We start from the raw sequence: 20,792 nt of genomic DNA on the forward strand, positions 1-20,792 counted from the left end.
GCACTACTCTGGACCAGGGTCAGTAACACTATAGATGGGAAAAGGACCAGGGTCAGTAACACTATAGAGGGGAAAAGGACCAGGGTCAGTTACACTATAGAGGGGAAAAGGACCAGGGTCAGTAACACTATAGAGGGGAAAAGGACCAGGGTCAGTAACACTATAGAGGGGAAAAGGACCAGGGTCAGTTAGTTACACTATAGAGGGGAAAAGGACCAGGGTCAGTTAGTTACACTATAGAGGGGAAAAGGACCAGGGTCAGTAACACTATAGAGGGGAAAAGGACCAGGGTCAGTTAGTTACACTATAGAGGGGAAAAGGACCAGGGTCAGTAACACTATAGAGGGGAAAAGGACCAGGGTCAGTAACACTATAGAGGGGAAAAGGACCAGGGTCAGTTAGTTACACTATAGAGGGGAAAAGGACCAGGGTCAGTAACACTATAGAGGGGAAAAGGACCAGGGTCAGTAACACTATAGAGGGGAAAAGGACCAGGGTCAGTAACACTATAGAGGGGAAAAGGACCAGGGTCAGTAACACTATAGAGGGGAAAAGGACCAGGGTCAGTAACACTATAGAGGGGAAAAGGACCAGGGTCAGTTAGTTACACTATAGAGGGGAAAAGGACCAGGGTCAGTAACACTATAGAGGGGAAAAGGACCAGGGTCAGTAACACTATAGAGGGAAAAGGACCAGGGTCAGTTAGTTACACTATAGAGGGGAAAAGGACCAGGGTCAGTAACACTATAGAGGGAAAAGGACCAGGGTCAGTAACACTATAGAGGGGAAAAGGACCAGGGTCAGTAACACTATAGAGGGGAAAAGGACCAGGGTCAGTAACACTATAGAGGGGAAAAGGACCAGGGTCAGTAACACTATAGAGGGGAAAAGGACCAGGGTCAGTAACACTATAGAGGGGAAAAGGACCAGGGTCAGTAACACTATAGAGGGGAAAAGGACCAGGGTCAGTTAGTTACACTATAGAGGGGAAAAGGACCAGGGTCAGTAACACTATAGAGGGGAAAAGGACCAGGGTCATTTAGTTACACTATAGAGGGGAAAAGGACCAGGGTCAGTTAGTTACACTATAGAGGGGAAAAGGACCAGGGTCAGTTAGTTACACTATAGAGGGGAAAAGGACCAGGGTCAGTAACACTATAGAGGGGGAAAGGACCAGGGTCAGTAACACTATAGAGGGGAAATGGACCAGGGTCAGTAACACTATAGAGGGGAAAAGGACCAGGGTCAGTTACACTATAGAGGGGAAAAGGACCAGGGTCAGTTAGTTACACTATGATGATGTAGTGATATAGATGTTGTTGTTAGTCTTCAGTTGTAGTGATATAGTTGTTAGTCTTCAGTTGTAGTGATATAGTTGTTAGTCTTCAGTTGTAGTGATATAGTTGTTGTTGTTGTTTGTGTGTAGGTCATCCTCTCTCTGATCCTGGTCATATCTGTGGACTTGTCGACCCAGGTCAGCAGTCCTACTGGCAGAGCTCCCTGTGCTCCAAGAAACATGGCTACGTCTGTCAGAAAGACCCACCTGCATCCCCCGTTTCCCCAGGTAGGTCTATCAGAAAGACCCACCTACATCCCCGTTCCCCCAGGTAGGTCTATCAGAAAGACCCACCTACATCCCCGTTCTCCCAGGTAGGTCTGTCACAAAGACCCACCTACATCCCCGTTCCCCCAGGTAGGTCTGTCAGAAAGACCCACCTACATCCCCCGTTCCGCCAGGTAGGTCTGTCAGAAAGACCCACCTACATCCCCGTTCCCCCAGGTAGATCTGTCAGAAAGACCCACCTACATCCCCGTTCCCCCAGGTAGATCTGTCAGAAAGACCCACCTACATCCCCGTTCCCCCAGGTAGGTCTGTCAGAAAGACCCACCTACATCCCCCGTTCCGCCAGGTAGGTCTGTCAGAAAGACCCACCTACATCCCCGTTCCCCCAGGTAGATCTGTCAGAAAGACCCACCTACATCCCCGTTCCCCAGGTAGGTCTGTCAGAAAGACCCACCTACATCCCCCGTTCCGCCAGGTAGATCTGTCAGAAAGACCCACCTACATCCCCGTTCCCCCAGGTAGGTCTGTCAGAAAGACCCACCTACATCCCCCGTTCCGCCAGGTAGGTCTGTCAGAAAGACCCACCTACATCCCCGTTCCCCCAGGTAGATCTGTCAGAAAGACCCACCTACATCCCCGTTCCCCCAGGTAGGTCTGTCAGAAAGACCCACCTACATCCCCGTTCCCCCAGGTAGGTCTGTCAGAAAGACCCACCTACATCCCCGTTCCCCCAGGTAGATCTGTCAGAAAGACCCACCTACATCCCCGTTCCCCCAGGTAGATCTGTCAGAAAGACCCACCTACATCCCCGTTCCCCCAGGTAGGTCTGTCAGAAAGACCCACCTACATCCCCGTTCCCCCAGGTAGATCTGTCAGAAAGACCCACCTACATCCCCGTTCCCCCAGGTAGGTCTGTCAGAAAGACCCACCTACATCCCCGTTCCCCCAGGTAGATCTGTCAGAAAGACCCACCTACATCCCCGTTCCCCCAGGTAGATCTGTCAGAAAGACCCACCTACATCCCCGTTCCCCCAGGTAGGTCTGTCAGAAAGACCCACCTACATCCCCGTTCCCCCAGGTAGATCTGTCAGAAAGACCCACCTACATCCCCGTTCCCCCAGGTAGATCTGTCAGAAAGACCCACCTACATCCCCGTTCCCCCAGGTAGATCTGTCAGAAAGACCCACCTACATCCCCGTTCCCCCAGGTAGATCTGTCAGAAAGACCCACCTACATCCCCGTTCCCCCAGGTAGATCTGTCAGAAAGACCCACCTACATCCCCGTTCCCCCAGGTAGATCTGTCAGAAAGACCCACCTACATCCCGTTCCCCAGGTAGATCTGTCAGAAAGACCCACCTACATCCCCGTTCCCCCAGGTAGATCTGTCAGAAAGACCCACCTACATCCCCGTTCCCCCAGGTAGGTCTGTCAGAAAGACCCACCTACATCCCCGTTCCCCCAGGTAGATCTGTCAGAAAGACCCACCTACATCCCCGTTCCCCCAGGTAGATCTGTCAGAAAGACCCACCTACATCCCCGTTCCCCCAGGTAGATCTGTCAGAAAGACCCACCTACATCCCCGTTCCCCCAGGTAGATCTGTCAGAAAGACCCACCTACATCCCCGTTCCCCAGGTAGATCTGTCAGAAAGACCCACCTACATCCCCGTTCCCCCAGGTAGGTCTGTCACAAAGACCCACCTACATCCCCGTTCCCCCAGGTAGATCTGTCAGAAAGACCCACCTACATCCCCGTTCCCCCAGGTAGATCTGTCAGAAAGACCCACCTACATCCCCGTTCCCCCAGGTAGATCTGTCAGAAAGACCCACCTACATCCCCGTTCCCCCAGGTAGATCTGTCAGAAAGACCCACCTACATCCCCCGTTCCCCCAGGTAGATCTGTCAGAAAGACCCACCTACATCCCCGTTCCCCCAGGTAGGTCTGTCACAAAGACCCACCTACATCCCCGTTCCCCCAGGTAGATCTGTCAGAAAGACCCACCTACATCCCCGTTCCCCCAGGTAGGTCTGTCAGAAAGACCCACCTACATCCCCGTTCCCCCAGGTAGGTCTGTCAGAAAGACCCACCTACATCCCCGTTCCCCCAGGTAGATCTGTCAGAAAGACCCACCTACATCCCCCGTTCCGCCAGGTAGGTCTGTCAGAAAGACCCACCTACATCCCCCGTTCCGCCAGGTAGGTCTGTCAGAAAGACCCACCTACATCCCCGTTCCCCCAGGTAGATCTGTCAGAAAGACCCACCTACATCCCCGTTCCCCCAGGTAGATCTGTCAGAAAGACCCACCTACATCCCCGTTCCCCCAGGTAGATCTGTCAGAAAGACCCACCTACATCCCCGTTCCCCCAGGTAGGTCTGTCAGAAAGACCCACCTACATCCCCCGTTCCCCCAGGTAGGTCTGTCAGAAAGACCCACCTACATCCCCGTTCCCCAGGTAGATCTGTCAGAAAGACCCACCTACATCCCCGTTCCCCCAGGTAGGTCTGTCAGAAAGACCCACCTACATCCCCGTTCCCCAGGTAGGTCTGTCAGAAAGACCCACCTACATCCCCGTTCCCCCAGGTAGGTCTGTCAGAAAGACCCACCTACATCCCCGTTCCCCCAGGTAGGTCTGTCAGAAAGAACTCCCTAAAAGCCCCGTTCACCCAGATCCAACACTCTGTTATACTCTGCTCAATTTAATCCAGTCCAATCCATTTTAGTCCAGACTAGTCTAGTCCATTTCTATCTTGAACAGTTTGTTCAGTCTAGTCCAGTTCATTTCAGTCCAGTCTAGTCTAGTCCATTTCAATCTTGTACAGTTTTTTAAAATTACGCTCAGTCCATTTCGGTTCATTTCAGTCCAGTTCATTTTTGTATTATATTTTTTATTATGGGCGGTGTATTTCTTGTATTCTACAATGTGTTTCCCTGTGTTTGTGATGCACAGAAGTGACAGGTTACTGCTCCAGTCCGTGGATTCCCTACGCTGCCAGGTGCTACCTCCTCCAGCGTACCAGGAAGACTTGGACAGAGGCTCAGACGGAATGTCGGAAGGACGGAGGCGACCTGGCCAGCATCCACAACATTGAGCAGCACAGCTTTGTGATGTCACAGCTGGGATATGGTCAGGAAAACACAGATACACTCACACGTTAGACAGTCAGTGAAAAGGCTAACTCCAACTCTCCCCTTTCCCTCCTCTCCTCCTCCCCTCCTCTCCTCCTCCCCTCCTCCCCTCCTCTCCTCCTCTCCTCCTCCCCTCCTCTCCTCCTTTCCTCTGTCCCAGCGGCCGCTGACGAGTGAAAAGGCTAACTCCAACTCTCCCCTTTCCCTCCTCTCCTCCTCCCCTCCTCTCCTCCTCTCCTCCTCTCCTCTGTCCCAGCGGCCGCTGACGAGTGAAAAGGCTAACTCCAACTCTCCCCTTTCCCTCCTCTCCTCCTCTCCTCCTTTCCTCTGTCCCAGCGGCCGCTGACGAGTGAAAAGGCTAACTCCAACTCTCCCTTTCCCTCCTCTCCTCCTCTCCTCCTCTCCTCCTCCCCTCCTCTCCTCCTCTCCTCCTCTCCTCTGTCCCAGCGGCCACTGACGAGTGAAAAGGCTAACTCCAACTCTCCCCTTTCCCTCCTCTCCTCCTCTCCTCCTCCCTCCTCTCCTCCTCTCCTCTGTCCCAGCGGCCGCTGACAGTGAAAAGGCTAACTCCAACTCTCCCCTTTCCCTCCTCTCCTCCTCCCCTCCTCTCCTCCTCTCCTCTGTCCCAGCGGCCGCTGACGAGTGAAAAGGCTAACTCCAACTCTCCCCTTTCCCTCCTCTCCTCCTCTCCTCCTCTCCTCCTCTCCTCCTCTCCTCCTTTCCTCTGTCCCAGCGGCCGCTGACGAGTGAAAAGGCTAACTCCAACTCTCCCCTTTCCCTCCTCTCCTCCTCTCCTCCTCTCCTCCTCCCCTCCTCTCCTCCTCTCCTCCTCTCCTCTGTCCCAGCGGCCACTGACGAGTGAAAAGGCTAACTCCAACTCTCCCCTTTCCCTCCTCTCCTCCTCTCCTCCTCCCCTCCTCTCCTCCTCTCCTCTGTCCCAGCGGCCGCTGACGAGTGAAAAGGCTAACTCCAACTCTCCCCTTTCCCTCCTCTCCTCCTCCCCTCCTCTCCTCCTCTCCTCTGTCCCAGCGGCCGCTGACGAGTGAAAAGGCTAACTCCAACTCTCCCCTTTCCCTCCTCTCCTCCTCCCCTCCTCTCCTCCTCTCCTCCTCTCCTCCTTTCCTCTGTCCCAGCGGCAGCTGACGAGTGAAAAGGCTAACTCCAACTCTCCCCTTTCCTCCTCTCCCTCCTCTCCTCCTCTCCTCCTCTCCTCCTTTCCTCTGTCCCAGCGGCCGCTGACGAGTGAAAAGGCTAACTCCAACTCTCCCCTTTCCCTCCTCTCCTCCTCCCCTCCTCTCCTCCTCCTCCTTTCCTCTGTCCCAGCGGCCGCTGACCTAACTCCAACTCTCCCCTTTCCCTCCTCTCCTCCCCTCCTCCCTCCTCTCCTCCTCTCCTCTGTCCCAGCGGCTGCTGACGAGTGAAAAGGCTAACTCCAACTCTCCCCTTTCCCTCCTCTCCTCCTCTCCTCCTCTCCTCCTCCCCTTCTCTCCTCCTCTCCTCTGTCCCAGCGGCCGCTGACGAGTGAAAAGGCAAACCTCAACTCTCCCCTTTCCCTCCTCTCCTCCTCCCCTCCTCTCCTCCTCTCCTCTGTCCCAGCGGCCGCTGACAAGTGAAAAGGCTAACTCCAACTCTCCCCTTTCCCTCCTCTCCTCCTCTCCTCCTCTCCTCCTCTCCTCCTTTCCTCTGTCCCAGCGGCCGCTGACGAGTGAAAAGGCTAACTCCAACTCTCCCCTTTCCCTCCTCTCCTCCTCTCCTCCTCTCCTCCTCCCCTCCTCTCCTCCTCTCCTCCTCTCCTCTGTCCCAGCGGCCACTGACGAGTGAAAAGGCTAACTCCAACTCTCCCCTTTCCCTCCTCTCCTCCTCTCCTCCTCCCCTCCTCTCCTCCTCTCCTCTGTCCCAGCGGCCGCTGACGAGTGAAAAGGCTAACTCCAACTCTCCCCTTTCCCTCCTCTCCTCCTCCCCTCCTCTCCTCCTCTCCTCTGTCCCAGCGGCCGCTGACGAGTGAAAAGGCTAACTCCAACTCTCCCCTTTCCCTCCTCTCCTCCTCCCCTCCTCTCCTCCTCTCCTCCTCTCCTCCTTTCCTCTGTCCCAGCGGCCGCTGACGAGTGAAAAGGCTAACTCCAACTCTCCCCTTTCCCTCCTCTCCTCCTCTCCTCCTCTCCTCCTCTCCTCCTTTCCTCTGTCCCAGCGGCCGCTGACGAGTGAAAAGGCTAACTCCAACTCTCCCCTTTCCCTCCTCTCCTCCTCCCCTCCTCTCCTCCTCTCCTCCTTTCCTCTGTCCCAGCGGCCGCTGACGAGTGGAAAGGCTAACTCCAACTCTCCCCTTTCCCTCCTCTCCTCCCCTCCTCTCCTCCTCTCCTCCTCTCCTCTGTCCCAGCGGCTGCTGACGAGTGAAAAGGCTAACTCCAACTCTCCCCTTTCCCTCCTCTCCTCCTCTCCTCCTCTCCTCCTCCCCTTCTCTCCTCCTCTCCTCTGTCCCAGCGGCCGCTGACGAGTGAAAAGGCAAACCTCAACTCTCCCCTTTCCCTCCTCTCCTCCTCCCCTCCTCTCCTCCTCTCCTCTGTCCCAGCGGCCGCTGACAAGTGAAAAGGCTAACTCCAACTCTCCCCTTTCCCTCCTCTCCTCCTCTCCTCCTCTCCTCCTCCCCTTCTCTCCTCCTCTCCTCTGTCCCAGCGGCCGCTGACAAGTGAAAAGGCTAACTCCAACTCTCCCCTTTCCCTCCTCTCCTCCTCCCCTCCTCTCCTCCTTTCCTCTGTCCCAGCGGCCGCTGACGAGTGAAAAGGCTAACTCCAACTCTCCCCTTTCCCTCCTCTCCTCCTCCCCTCCTCTCCTCCTCTCCTCCTTTCCTCTGTCCCAGCGGCCGCTGACGAGTGAAAAGGCTAACTCCAACTCTCCCCTTTCCCTCCTCTCCTCCTCCCCTCCTCTCCTCCTCTCCTCCTTTCCTCTGTCCCAGCGGCCGCTGACGAGTGAAAAGGCTAACTCCAACTCTCCCCTTTCCCTCCTCCCCTCCTCTCCTCCTTTCCTCTGTCCCAGCGGCCGCTGACGAGTTGTGGATCGGGATGAATGATGTCAAGACGCCAGTACTGTTTGAGTGGAGCGACCAATCCCCTGTCACCTTCACCAGGTGGGAGGAAGCCATGCCAATGGAGGGCAACTGTGTACTGGTCAGAGGAGAGGTATGGTACCATCATCCCCCCTCCACACTGCCCTAACCTCTAACCTTAACACCCCTTAACACCCTCTAACCCTAACACCCCTTAACACCCCCTGACCCTAACACCCCTTAACACCCCCTGACCCTAACACCCCTTAACACCCCCTGACCCTAACACCCCTTAACACCCCCTAACCCTAACACCCCTTAACACCCTGACCCTAACACCCCCTGACCCTAACACCCCTTAACACCCCCTGACCCTAACACCCTCTAACCCTAACACCCCCTGACCCTAACACCCCTTAACACCCCCTGACCCTAACACCCCTTAACACCCCTGACCCTAACACCCCTTAACACCCCCTGACCCTAACACCCCTTAACACCCCCTGACCCTATCACCCCTTAACACCCCCTGACCCTATCACACCTTAACACCCCCTGACCCTAACACCCCTTAACACCCTCTAACCCTAACACCCCTTAACACCCTGACCCTAACACCCCTTAACACCCCCTGACCCTAACACCCTCTAACCCTAACACCCCCTGACCCTAACACCCATTTACAACCACACCAACCCTCTCCCTCCTTGACGATGTCCTGTGTGACTGTGTCTGTCTTGCAGCAGGGCAGGTGGGCTACTCAGGTGTGTGACAACCAGCGTGGCTTCATCTGTATGAAGAAATCTACCTCCCAACCCTCAGGGGACCCGGTGGACACTAACCCAGGCTGCAAATCGGTGAGTGGACAGCCTCTGGAGAGAGCAGAGGTCAGCCTCTGGAGAGAGCAGAGGTCAGCCTCTGGAGAGAGCAGAGGTCAGCCTCTGGAGAGAGCAGAGGTCAGCCTCTGGAGAGAGCAGAGGTCAGCCTCTGGAGAGAGCAGAGGTCAGCCTCTGGAGAGCAGAGGTCAGCGCTATAGAGCAGAGGTCAGCGCTATAGAGCAGAGGTCAGCGCTATAGAGCAGAGGTCAGCGCTATAGAGCAGAGGTCAGTCAGGGAGAGCAGAGGTCAGCCAGGGAGAGCATAGGTCAGCGCTATAGAGCATAGGTCAGCGCTATAGAGCAGAGGTCAGCGCTATAGAGCAGAGGTCAGCGCTATAGAGCAGAGGTCAGCGCTATAGAGCAGAGGTCAGCGCTATAGAGCAGAGGTCAGCGCTATAGAGCAGAGGTCAGCGCTATAGAGAGCAGAGGTCAGCGCTATAGAGAGCAGAGGTCAGCGCTATAGAGAGCAGAGGTCAGCGCTATAGAGAGCAGAGGTCAGCGCTATAGAGAGCAGAGGTCAGCGCTATAGAGAGCAGAGGTCAGCATTATAGAGCAGAGGTCAGCCAGGGATAGCAGAGGTCATGCTCTATAGCGCTGATGTTCTCAGGAACAGCCACATATATGGCTCTCCCCACCGGAGAGTTCTCTAAATGTGCAAGATTTAGTCAGCTAGCTGTCAACTGTAGTCCCTGGGCAGGTAGATACTCAACATTTACATCAAAAATCATATCAAATCAAATGTAATTTGTCACGTGCGCTGAATACAACAGGATTTCTGGTATAATGGAGTTGATGTTGATACATGACCAGCCTTACACCAAGACCAGCTCAACAGCCTTACAGCTGTTTCTGACCCTGTTTGCCTCTCAAGCATTGGACCAGGCACGGCTCCTTCTGCTACTTTGTGGGACCAGAGATCAAGACCTTTGATGAGGCCAAAGAGTCATGCAAGAGCTCACATTCATATCTGGCAGATGTTTCCAGCAGGTAAGAACGAAACCGGGATCTACTTCTCTGTATCAAACATTTGGGCTCGATGAATTTGGCTAGATAATACATTGTCTAATGATAATGAGTTCAGGGTGGACCAAGTTCCATTATAGTGTATATCTTATTTGGTCCACTGTTTTTGCTCTATACTGAAAGTGCTCCATCTTGAACCTTCGGCTGCTGAGACCATTTTAGGGCATTGTATTAACAGTGGACTAAACGACCAAATGCTAAAATAGAGTTTTTGAGTAAAATATACCTTTAACCATAATGTTTCAATATTGTTATAATGATAATGTGTCCATGATAAGGTGTCATGATAATGTTCCTGTCACGACTTCCGCCGAGGTCGGTCCTAGTTCATGCGGTCGACGTTCGGCGGTCGGCGTCGGCGTTCGGCGGTCGGCGTTCGGCGGTCGGCGGTCGGCGTTCGGCGGTCGGCGGTCGGCGTCCGGCGGTCGGCGTTCGGCGGTCGGCGTCCGGCGGTCGGCGGTCGGAGGTTGACGGTCGGGCGGTCGGCGGTCGGTGTTCGACGGTCGGCGTTCGGCGGTCGGCGTTCGACGGTCGGCGGTCGGCGGTCGACGTCACCGGTCTTCTAGCCATCGCTGATCCATTGTTCATATTTCATATTATATTTTGTCTTTATTTTCTACACACCTGGTTTTCATTATCCAATTACCTGTTGATGTATTTAACCCTCTGTTTCCGCCATGTTTGTTGTGTGTGATTATTGCTATGTTCAGTTCGGTTTATGTTTATATTATTTACTGTTGGATATTGGTCAAGTGTATTTGTTTATCTTGTGCCTTTATATTTTTATATATTTTTTTTATATTAAGTTCTCCTGCTCTTTATGCACCAGCTCCACTCACCTTCTGACAGTTCCACAATAATGATCTATGGTTAATGTCTCATAAAATGTGTCCAGGGTGGATAATGTCAGAATGATAATGTGTTCATGATAATGTGTCCAGGCGGATAATGTCAGAATGATAATGTTTTCATAATAATGTGTCCAGGGTGGATAATGTCAGAATGATAATGTGTCACAATAATGTGTCCAGGGTGGATAATGTTATAATGATAATGTTTTCATAATAATGTGTCCAGGGTGGATAATGCTTTCCTGATCAGCCTGGTTGGGTCCAGGCCAGAGCAACACTTCTGGATCGGACTCTCCAACCAGAACCACATCGACATCTTCAGCTGGACGAACAGCAACAGGGTCAGGTACACCCACTGGAACGCACAGATGCCAGGTAAAGGACAACCTCAGAGATATATAATAATACTACATATTGTAGTGACAGATGCCAGGAGTCTCACAACAGTTCTATAGTAGGAGTCCCACTACAGTTCTATAGTAGGAGTCCCACTACAGTTCTATAGTAGGAGTCTGCCTACAGTTCTATAGTAGGAGTCCCACTACAGTTCTATAGTAGGAGTCTCACTACAGTTCTATAGTAGGAGTCCCACTACAGTTCTATAGTAGGAGTCTCACTACAGTTCTATAGTAGGAGTCTCACTACAGTTCTATAGTAGGAGTCTCACTACAGTTCTATAGTAGGAGTCTCACTACAGTTCTATAGTAGGAGTCTCACTACAGTTCTATAGTAGGAGTCTCACTACAGTTCTATAGTAGGAGTCTCACTACAGTTCTATAGTAGGAGTTTGATTACAGTTCTATAGTAGGAGTCTGACTACAGTTCTATAGTAGGACTCTCACTACAGTTCTATAGTAGGAGTCTCACTACAGTTCTATAGTAGGAGTCTCACTACAGTTCTATAGTAGGAGTCTCACTACAGTTCTATAGTAGGAGTCTCACTACAGTTCTATAGTAGGAGTCTCACTACAGTTCTATAGTAGGAGTCTGACTACAGTTCTATAGTAGGAGTCTCACTACAGTTCTATAGTAGGAGTCTGACTACAGTTCTATAGTAGGAGTCTCACTACAGTTCTATAGTAGGAGTCTGACTACAGTTCTATAGTAGGAGTCTCACTACAGTTCTATAGTAGGAGTCTCACTACAGTTCTATAGTAGGAGTCTCACTACAGTTCTATAGTAGGAGTCTCACTACAGTTCTATAGTAGGAGTTTGATTACAGTTCTATAGTAGGAGTCTGACTACAGTTCTATAGTAGGAGTCTGACTACAGTCCTATAGTAGGAGTCTCACTACAGTTCTATAGTAGGAGTCTCACTACAGTTCTATAGTAGGAGTCTCACTACAGTTCTATAGTAGGAGTCTGACTACAGTTCTATAGTAGGAGTCTGACTACAGTTCTATAGTAGGAGTCTGACTACAGTTCTATAGTAGGAGTCTCACTACAGTTCTATAGTAGGAGTCTGACTACAGTTCTATAGTAGGAGTCTCACTACAGTTCTATAGTAGGAGTCTCACTACAGTTCTATAGTAGGAGTCTCACTACAGTTCTATAGTAGGAGTCTCACTACAGTTCTATAGTAGGAGTTTGATTACAGTTCTATAGTAGGAGTCTGACTACAGTTCTATAGTAGGACTCAGTTCTACTCTCACAGTTCTATAGTAGGAGTCTCACTACAGTTCTATAGTAGGAGTCTCACTACAGTTCTATAGTAGGAGTCTCACTACAGTTCTATAGTAGGAGTCTGACTACAGTTCTATAGTAGGAGTCTGACTACAGTTCTATAGTAGGAGTCTGACTACAGTTCTATAGTAGGAGTCTGCCTACAGTTCTATAGTAGGAGTCTCACTACAGTTCTATAGTAGGAGTCCCACTACAGTTCTATAGTAGGAGTCTCACTACAGTTCTATAGTAGGAGTCTCACTACAGTTCTATAGTAGGAGTCTCACTACAGTTCTATAGTAGGAGTCTCACTACAGTTCTATAGTAGGAGTCTCATACTACAGTTCTATAGTAGGAGTCTGACTACAGTTCTATAGTAGGAGTCTCATACTACAGTTCTATAGTAGGAGTCTGACTACAGTTCTATAGTAGGAGTCTCATACTACAGTTCTATAGTAGGAGTCTCACTACAGTTCTATAGTAGGAGTCTCACTACAGTTCTATAGTAGGAGTCTCACTACAGTTCTATAGTAGGAGTCTGACTACAGTTCTATAGTAGGAGTTTCACTACAGTTCTATAGTAGGAGTCCCACTACAGTTCTATAGTAGGAGTTTCACTACAGTTCTATAGTAGGAGTCTGACTACAGTTCTATAGTAGGAGTTTCACTACAGTTCTATAGTAGGAGTCTCACTACAGTTCTATAGTAGGAGTCTCACTACAGTTCTATAGTAGGAGTCTCACTACAGTTCTATAGTAGGAGTCTCATACTACAGTTCTATATAACTGAATCTCATTGAACATGGTAATAGGTGCTCTTAGCTGTGAACCTGAATGTTGCTCTGTATTTGTGTTCTCTCTTTGCGTCAAATTTGACCTCAGGCAGTCGACAGGGTTGTGTGGCCATGAGAACAGGGCCTCTCGCTGGATTATGGGATGTGCTGAGCTGCACCAATCAGGAGAAGTATATCTGTAAACACCTGGCAGAAGGAGCGGGGCCAACACCAGAACCAATCACACCTGTCCCTCCCAGGTGCCACGAGGGCTGGTTTCCTGTGGGGTCTCGGAACTACTGCTTCAAGGTAGACATAACTTAGAATGAAACTATAATGTATTATGAGTGTAGTAACAACCTCTAGAGGAGCTAAAACCTCTTAAAGATTAGCTCCTTTTTTCTATTTTCTCCTACAATGACATACCCAAGTCTAACTTCCTGTTGCTCAGGCCCTGAAGCAAGGATATGCATATTCTTGGTACCATTTGAAAATGTGGAAATGTGAAAGGAATGTAGAGGAATAAAAAACATTAGATCATGTAGAAGAAAATACATAGAAAAACCATCCGTTCTTTTGTATTTGTTTTGTACCATCATCTTTGAAATGACCATCATTTATTATTCCAGCCCAGGTACAATTTAGATTTTAGCCACTAGATGGCATCAGTGTATTCCATAGTTTTAGACTGATCCAATGAACCATTGCATTTCTGTTCAAAATTCAAGACTGCCCTAATGTGCCTAATTCGTTTATTAATAACTTTTCTTGGTCAAAATTGTGCACTCTCCTCAAACAACAATAGCATGGTATTCTTTCACTGTAATAGCTACTGTAAATTGGACAGTGCAGTTTGATGATTAACAAGAATGTAAACTTTCTGCCCATATCAGATATGTCTATATCCTGGGAAATGTTCTTGTTACTAACAACCTCATGCTAATCGCATTAGCCTACGTTAGCTCAACCGTCCCGCGGAAGGGACACCGATCCCGATGTTTGAATGCTGTTCCTCCTCATTTGACATCTATACAGCCAGGTTCTACAATATAGCAACATAATAATAATATCGGACATTTAGGAGACGCTTTTATCCAGTCATGCATGCATACATTTTACAGTATGGGTGGTCTCGGGAATCAAACCCACTATCCTGGTCTTGCAAGCAACATGTCCTACCACCTGATCTACAGAGGTTATAGGTCATTTAGGACAATGATCTGGTTTGTCGTTACTTCAGGATCTCTTCCTAACGGTAACGGATCACGATCCAGAGACAGTCTGTAATATAAGGATCTCTTCCTAACGGTAACTGATCATGATCCAGAGACAGTCTGTGTCTTAAATGATAGTATTTTCCCTGTGCAGTGCCCATAGGGCTCTGGTCTAAAGTAGTGCACTACCCATAGGGCTCTGGTCTAAAGTAGTGCACTACCCATAGGGCTCTGGTCTAAAGTAGTGCACTACCCCATAGGGCTTTGGTCAAAAGTAGTGCACTATCCATAGTGCTCTGGTCTAAAGTAATGCACTGAATAGGTTGTTTGTCTGGTCCAGTTCTTTACAGGGCCTCGCAAAGATGAGAAGACCTGGTTTGAGGCTCGGGACTTCTGCAGGGTGATTGGAGGAGACCTACTCAGCATCCACAGTTCCACGGACCTCCAGTCTATGCATCATGTGTAAGTTCTTCAACCTCACTCAGATATTCCAACTCACACCTTTATCGGTTAGCAACGGCTCTAGCCCCCAATAATCTTTGACAGGTCTTATTACATTTACATTTACATTTAAGTCATTTAGCAGACGCTCTTATCCAGAGCGACTTACAAATTGGTGCATTCACCTTATGACATCCAGTGGAACAGTCACTTTACAATAGTGGATCTAAATCTTAAAGGGGGGGGGGTGAGAGGGAATACTTATCCTATCCTAGGTATTCCTTAAAGAGGTGGGGTTTCAGGTGTCTCCGGAAGGTGGTGATTGACTCCGCTGTCCTGGCGTCGTGAGGGAGTTTGTTCCACCATTGGGGGGCCAGAGCAGCGAACAGTTTTGACTGGGCTGAGCGGGAGCTGTACTTCCTCAGTGGTAGGGAGGCGAGCAGGCCAGAGGTGGATGAACGCAGTGCCCTTGTTTGGGTGTAGGGCCTGATCAGAGCCTGGAGGTACTGAGGTGCCGTTCCCCTCACAGCTCCGTAGGCAAGCACCATGGTCTTGTAGCGGATGCGAGCTTCAACTGGAAGCCAGTGGAGAGAACGGAGGAGCGGGGTGACGTGAGAGAACTTGGGAAGGTTGAACACCAGACGGGCTGCGGCGTTCTGGATGAGTTGAAGGGGTTTAATGGCACAGGCAGGGAGCCCAGCCAACAGCGAGTTGCAGTAATCCAGACGGGAGATGACAAGTGCCTGGATTAGGACCTGCGCCGCTTCCTGTGTGAGGCAGGGTCGTACTCTGCGGATGTTGTAGAGCATGAACCTACAGGAACGGGCCACCGCCTTGATGTTGGTTGAGAACGACAGGGTGTTGTCCAGGATCACACCAAGGTTCTTAGCGCTCTGGGAGGAGGACACAATGGAGTTGTCAACCGTGATGGCGAGATCATGGAATGGGCAGTCCTTCCCCGAGAGGAAGAGCAGCTCCGTCTTGCCGAGGTTCAGCTTGAGGTGGTGATCCGTCATCCACACTGATATGTCTGCCAGACATGCAGAGATGCGATTCGCCACCTGGTCATCAGAAGGGGGAAAGGAGAAGATTAGTTGTGTGTCGTCTGCATAGCAATGATAGGAGAGACCATGTGAGGTTATGACAGAGCTAAGTGACTTGGTGTATAGCGAGAATAGGAGAGGGCCTAGAACAGAGCCCTGGGGGACACCGGTGGTGAGAGCGCGTGGTGAGGAGACAGATTCTCGCCATGCCACCTGGTAGGAGCGACCTGTCAGGTAGGACGCAATCCAAGCGTGGGCCGCGCCGGAGATGCCCAACTCGGAGAGGGTGGAGAGGAGGATCTGATGGTTCACAGTATCGAAGGCAGCCGATAGATCTAGAAGGATGAGAGCAGAGGAGAGAGAGTTAGCTTTAGCAGTGCGGAGCGCCTCCGTGATACAGAGGAGAGCAGTCTCAGTTGAATGACTAGTCTTGAAACCTGACTGATTTGGATCAAGAAGGTCATTCAGAGAGAGATAGCGGGAGAGCTGGCCAAGGACGGCACGTTCAAGAGTTTTGGAGAGAAAAGAAAGAAGGGATACTGGTCTGTAATTGTTGACATCGGAGGGATCGAGTGTAGGTTTTTTCAGAAGGGGTGCAACTCTCGCTCTCTTGAAGACGGAAGGGACGTAGCCAGCGGTCAGGGATGAGTTGATGAGCGAGGTGAGGTAAGGGAGAAGGTCTCCGGAAATGGTCTGGAGAAGAGGGGAGGGGATAGGGTCAAGCGGGCAGGTTGTTGGGCGGCCGGCCGTCACAAGACGCAAGATTTCATCTGGAGAGAGAGGGGAGAAAGAGGTCAGAGCACAGGGTAGGGCAGTGTGAGCAGAACCAGCGGTGTCGTTTGACTTATTCTAGGATCCAAAGAGTCAACATATACAGGTTTAATTACATGTGTGTTTCCTATACAGGTTTAATTACATGTGTGTTTCCTATACAGCTTTAATTACATGTGTGTTGCCTATAAAGGATTAATTACATGTTTGTTGCAGTATGTAGTTATATTTCCACCTTCTTCCAGGTTTCTCAAACCTTGTCCACTAGGTGGGGCCCCCGACATACCAATAATGTAATACTGCTAACTCACACTGACAGAAGTTGTATTCCCTGCCATGGTGATAATATAATATTGTTCTGGATACCGTAGCCATGGTGATAATATAGTAATGTTTTGGATACTGTAGAAAAGGTAATAATATAGTATTGTTTTGGATACTGTAGCCATGGTGATAAGTTAGTATTGTTCTGGATACCGTAACCATGGTGATAATATATTATTGTTTTGGATACTGTAGCCAAATCAAATTGATTTATAAAGCCCTTCTTACATCAGCTGATATCTCTAAGTGCTGGACAGAAACAGCCTAAAACCCCCAAACAGCAAGCAATGCAGGTGTTGAAGCACGGTGGCTAGGAAAAACTCCTTAGAAAGGCCAAAACCTAGGAAGAAACCGAGTGAGTAACCAGGCTATGAGGGGTGGCCAGTCCTCTTCTGGCTGTGCCGGATGGAGATTATAACAGAACATGACCAAGATGTTCAAATGTTCATAAATGACCAGCATGGTCGAATAATAATAAGGCAGAACAGTTGAAACTGTAGCAGCAGCACGGCCAGGTGGACTGGGGACAGCAAGGAGTCATCATGCCAGGTAGTCCTGGGGCATGGTCCTAGGGCTCAGGTCCTCCGAGAGAGAGAAAGAAAGAGAGAAAGAGAGAATTAGAGAGAGCATACCTAAATTCACACAGGACACCGGATAAGACAGGAGAAGTACTCCAGATATAATAAACTGACCCTAGCCCCCCGACACAAACTACTGCAGTATAAATACTGGAGGCTAAGACAGGAGGGGTTAGGAGACACTGTGGCCCCATCCGATGATACCCCCGGACTGGGCCAAACAGGAAGGATATAACCCCACCCACTTTGCCAAAGCACAGCCCCCACACTACTAGAGGGATATCTTTAACGACCAACTTACCATCCTGAGACAAGGCCGAGTATAGCCCACAAATATCTCCGCCACGGCACAACCCAAGGGGGGGTGCCAACCCAGACAGGAAGATCACATCAGTGACTCCCACTCAAGTGACGCACCCCTCCCAGGGACGGTATGAAAGAGCCCCAGTTAGCCAGTGACTCAGCCCCTGTAATAGGGTTAGAGGCAGAGAATCCCAGTGGAAAGAGGGGAACCGGCCAGGCAGAGACAGCAAGGGCGGTTCGTTGCTCCAGAGCCTTTCCGTTCACCTTCACACTCCTGGGCCAGACTACACTCAATCATATGACCCACTGAAGAGATGAGTCTTCAGTAAAGACTTAAAGGTTGAGGCCGAGTCTGCGTCTCTCACATGGGTAGGCAGACCGTTCCATAAAAATGGAGCTCTATAGGAGAAAGCCTTGCCTCCAGCTATTTGCTGGATAATATGTGATAATGTAGTATTGTTCTGGATACCGTAACCATGGTGATAATATAGTATTGTTTTGTATACATTAGCCATGGTGGGACTTCTTGGATCGGTCTGAGTGCTCAGGATCCCAACGCTGGCTTCGCCTGGACTGATGGGTCGCCAGTGAGTTATGTTCACATAATAATAGAAATACTAGTACTAATTATAATACTAATAGTAATACCACTACTAATACTACTACTACTAGTAATACTACTACTAATTATAATACTAATAGTAATACCACTACTAATACTACTACTACTAGTAATACTACTACTAATTATAATACTAATAGTAATACCACTACTAATACTACTACTACTAGTAATACTACTACTAATTATAATACTAATAGTAATGCCACTACTAATACTGCTACTACTTATAATAGTAATATTACTACTACTAATTATAATACTAGTAGTAATACTACTACAACTACTACTACTAATAGTAATACTGTTACTAATAGTACTACTACTATTACTACTACTACTTCTAAAATATAAATAATAATAGTAATAATACTACTACTACTAACATAAATACTACTACTACTACTACTACTAATACTAGCACTACTACTAATTATATATAATACTACTAACAGTAATACTAATAGTAATAATAGTTATACTACTACTACTACTACTACTAATAGTAATTATACTACAATCTATAATACTAATAGTGTAACGGCCTTCGTCTGTTGAATGAAGAGAGTCGGACCGAAATGCAGCGTGTAGGTTACTCATGACTTTAATAAAAGAATCGCGGTACATGAAAATAACTGAAACCAAATACAAAAACAACAGAACGGAACGTGAAACTAATTACAGCCTATCTGGTGACTACAACACAGAGACAGGTACAAACACCCACGAATTACAAAGCGAAATTCAGGCTACCTAAATACGGTTCCTAATCAGAGACAACGATAAGCACCTGACTCTAATTGAGAATCGCCTCAGGCAGCCAAGCCTATACCACACCCCTAATCAGCCGCGATCCCAAATAATACAAACCCCAATACGAAACACAACATATAAACCCATGTCACACCCTGGCCTACCCAAACATATAACAAAAACACAAAATACAATGACCAAGGCATGACAAATAGTAATACTACTACAACTACTAATACTACTACAACTACTAATTATAATACTAATAGTACTACTACTACTAGTAATACTACCACTACTAATAATAGTAATACTTCTACCTCTACTACTAATAGTCATTCGACTACTATTTATAATACTAGTAGTAATACTACTACTACAACTGTGACTAATAGTAATACTACTACTACTAGTAATAGTACTACTACTGCTAATAATAGTAATAATACTACTACTGCAACTAATAGTAATACTACGACTTCTACTACTAATAGTAATGCTACTACTACTACTACTTATAATAATAATACTACTAGTACTACTACTACTTCTATTTATAATGATAATAGTAATACTATTACTACTAATAGAAATAGATATACTACTACTACTAACATAAATAGTATTACTGCTACTAATAGTAATACTGCTACTAATAGTAATTCTACTACTACTACTGCTACTAATAGTAATTCTACTACTACTACTGCTACTAATAGTAATTCTACTACTACTACTGCTACTAATAGTAATTATACTACTACTACTGCTACTAATAGTAATACTGCTACTGATAATAATACTACTATTACTATTAGTAATACTGCTATTAATAGTAATACTACTTCCACCACTACTAAAAGTAATACTACTACTACTACTACTCCTACTAATAGTAATACTGCTACTGATAGTAATACTACTACTAATACTACTACTACTACTACTACTACTACTCCTAATAGAAATACTACTACTACTAATATATATACTACTACTGCTACTAATAGTAATACTACTGCTACTAAAAGTAATACTACTACTACTGCTACTAATAGTAATACTGCTACTAATACGACTACTACTACTACCACTGATACTAATGCTACTAATACTACGACAACTACTACTAATAGTAATACTACTACTAATAGTAATACTACTACTAATAGTAATACTGCTAGTAATAGTAATACTGCTACTACTACTAATAGTAATACTACTACTAATAGTAATACTGCTACTAATACAACTACTACTACTACCACTGATACTAATGCTACTAATACTACGACAACTACTACTAATAGTAATACTACTACTAATAGTAATACTACTACTACTAATAGTAATACTGCTACTAATAGTAATACTACTAATAGTAATACTACTACTAATAGTAATACTACGACTACTAATAGTAATAGTACGACTACTAATAGTAATACTGCTAGTAATAGTAATACTACTAATAGTAATACTACTACTAATAGTAATACTGCTAGTAATAGTAATACTACTAATAGTAATACTGCTAGTAATAGTAATACTACTAATAGTAATACTGCTAGCAATAGTAATACTACTAATAGTAATACTGCTAGTAATAGTAATACTACTAATAGTAATACTGCTAGTAATAGTAATACTACTAATAGTAATACTGCTAGTAATAGTAATACTACTAATAGTAATACTGCTAGTAATAGTAATACTACTAATAGTAATACTGCTAGTAATAGTAATACTACTAATAGTAATACTGCTAGTAATAGTACGACTACTAATAGTAATACTGCTAGTAATAGTAATACTACTAATAG

The 20,792-nt window shown here is 47.7% G+C and overlaps 1 protein-coding gene across 2 annotated transcripts in view; it reads left to right on the forward strand.

Annotated features, from left to right (window-relative positions):
* Positions 1-20,792, forward strand: part of LOC124042207 (macrophage mannose receptor 1-like) — a 70,140-nt gene that overhangs the window by 6,725 nt on the left and 42,623 nt on the right. For both annotated transcript variants that reach the window (XR_006840052.1, XM_046360621.1), the window contains exons 6-14: positions 1,427-1,564; positions 4,514-4,690; positions 7,726-7,868; positions 8,479-8,592; positions 9,484-9,599; positions 10,713-10,861; positions 13,030-13,229; positions 14,475-14,596; positions 18,106-18,181. Coding sequence is in view for 1 of the 2 variants with exons in the window: in XM_046360621.1 (XP_046216577.1) it covers positions 1,427-1,564; positions 4,514-4,690; positions 7,726-7,868; positions 8,479-8,592; positions 9,484-9,599; positions 10,713-10,861; positions 13,030-13,229; positions 14,475-14,596; positions 18,106-18,181 (1,235 nt within the window). In the remaining variant the exon portion in view is untranslated. The remainder of the gene's footprint in view (positions 1-1,426; positions 1,565-4,513; positions 4,691-7,725; positions 7,869-8,478; positions 8,593-9,483; positions 9,600-10,712; positions 10,862-13,029; positions 13,230-14,474; positions 14,597-18,105; positions 18,182-20,792) is intronic.

Source organism: Oncorhynchus gorbuscha, linkage group LG08, assembly GCF_021184085.1.
Source record: "Oncorhynchus gorbuscha isolate QuinsamMale2020 ecotype Even-year linkage group LG08, OgorEven_v1.0, whole genome shotgun sequence".
Lineage (NCBI taxonomy): Eukaryota > Metazoa > Chordata > Actinopteri > Salmoniformes > Salmonidae > Oncorhynchus > Oncorhynchus gorbuscha.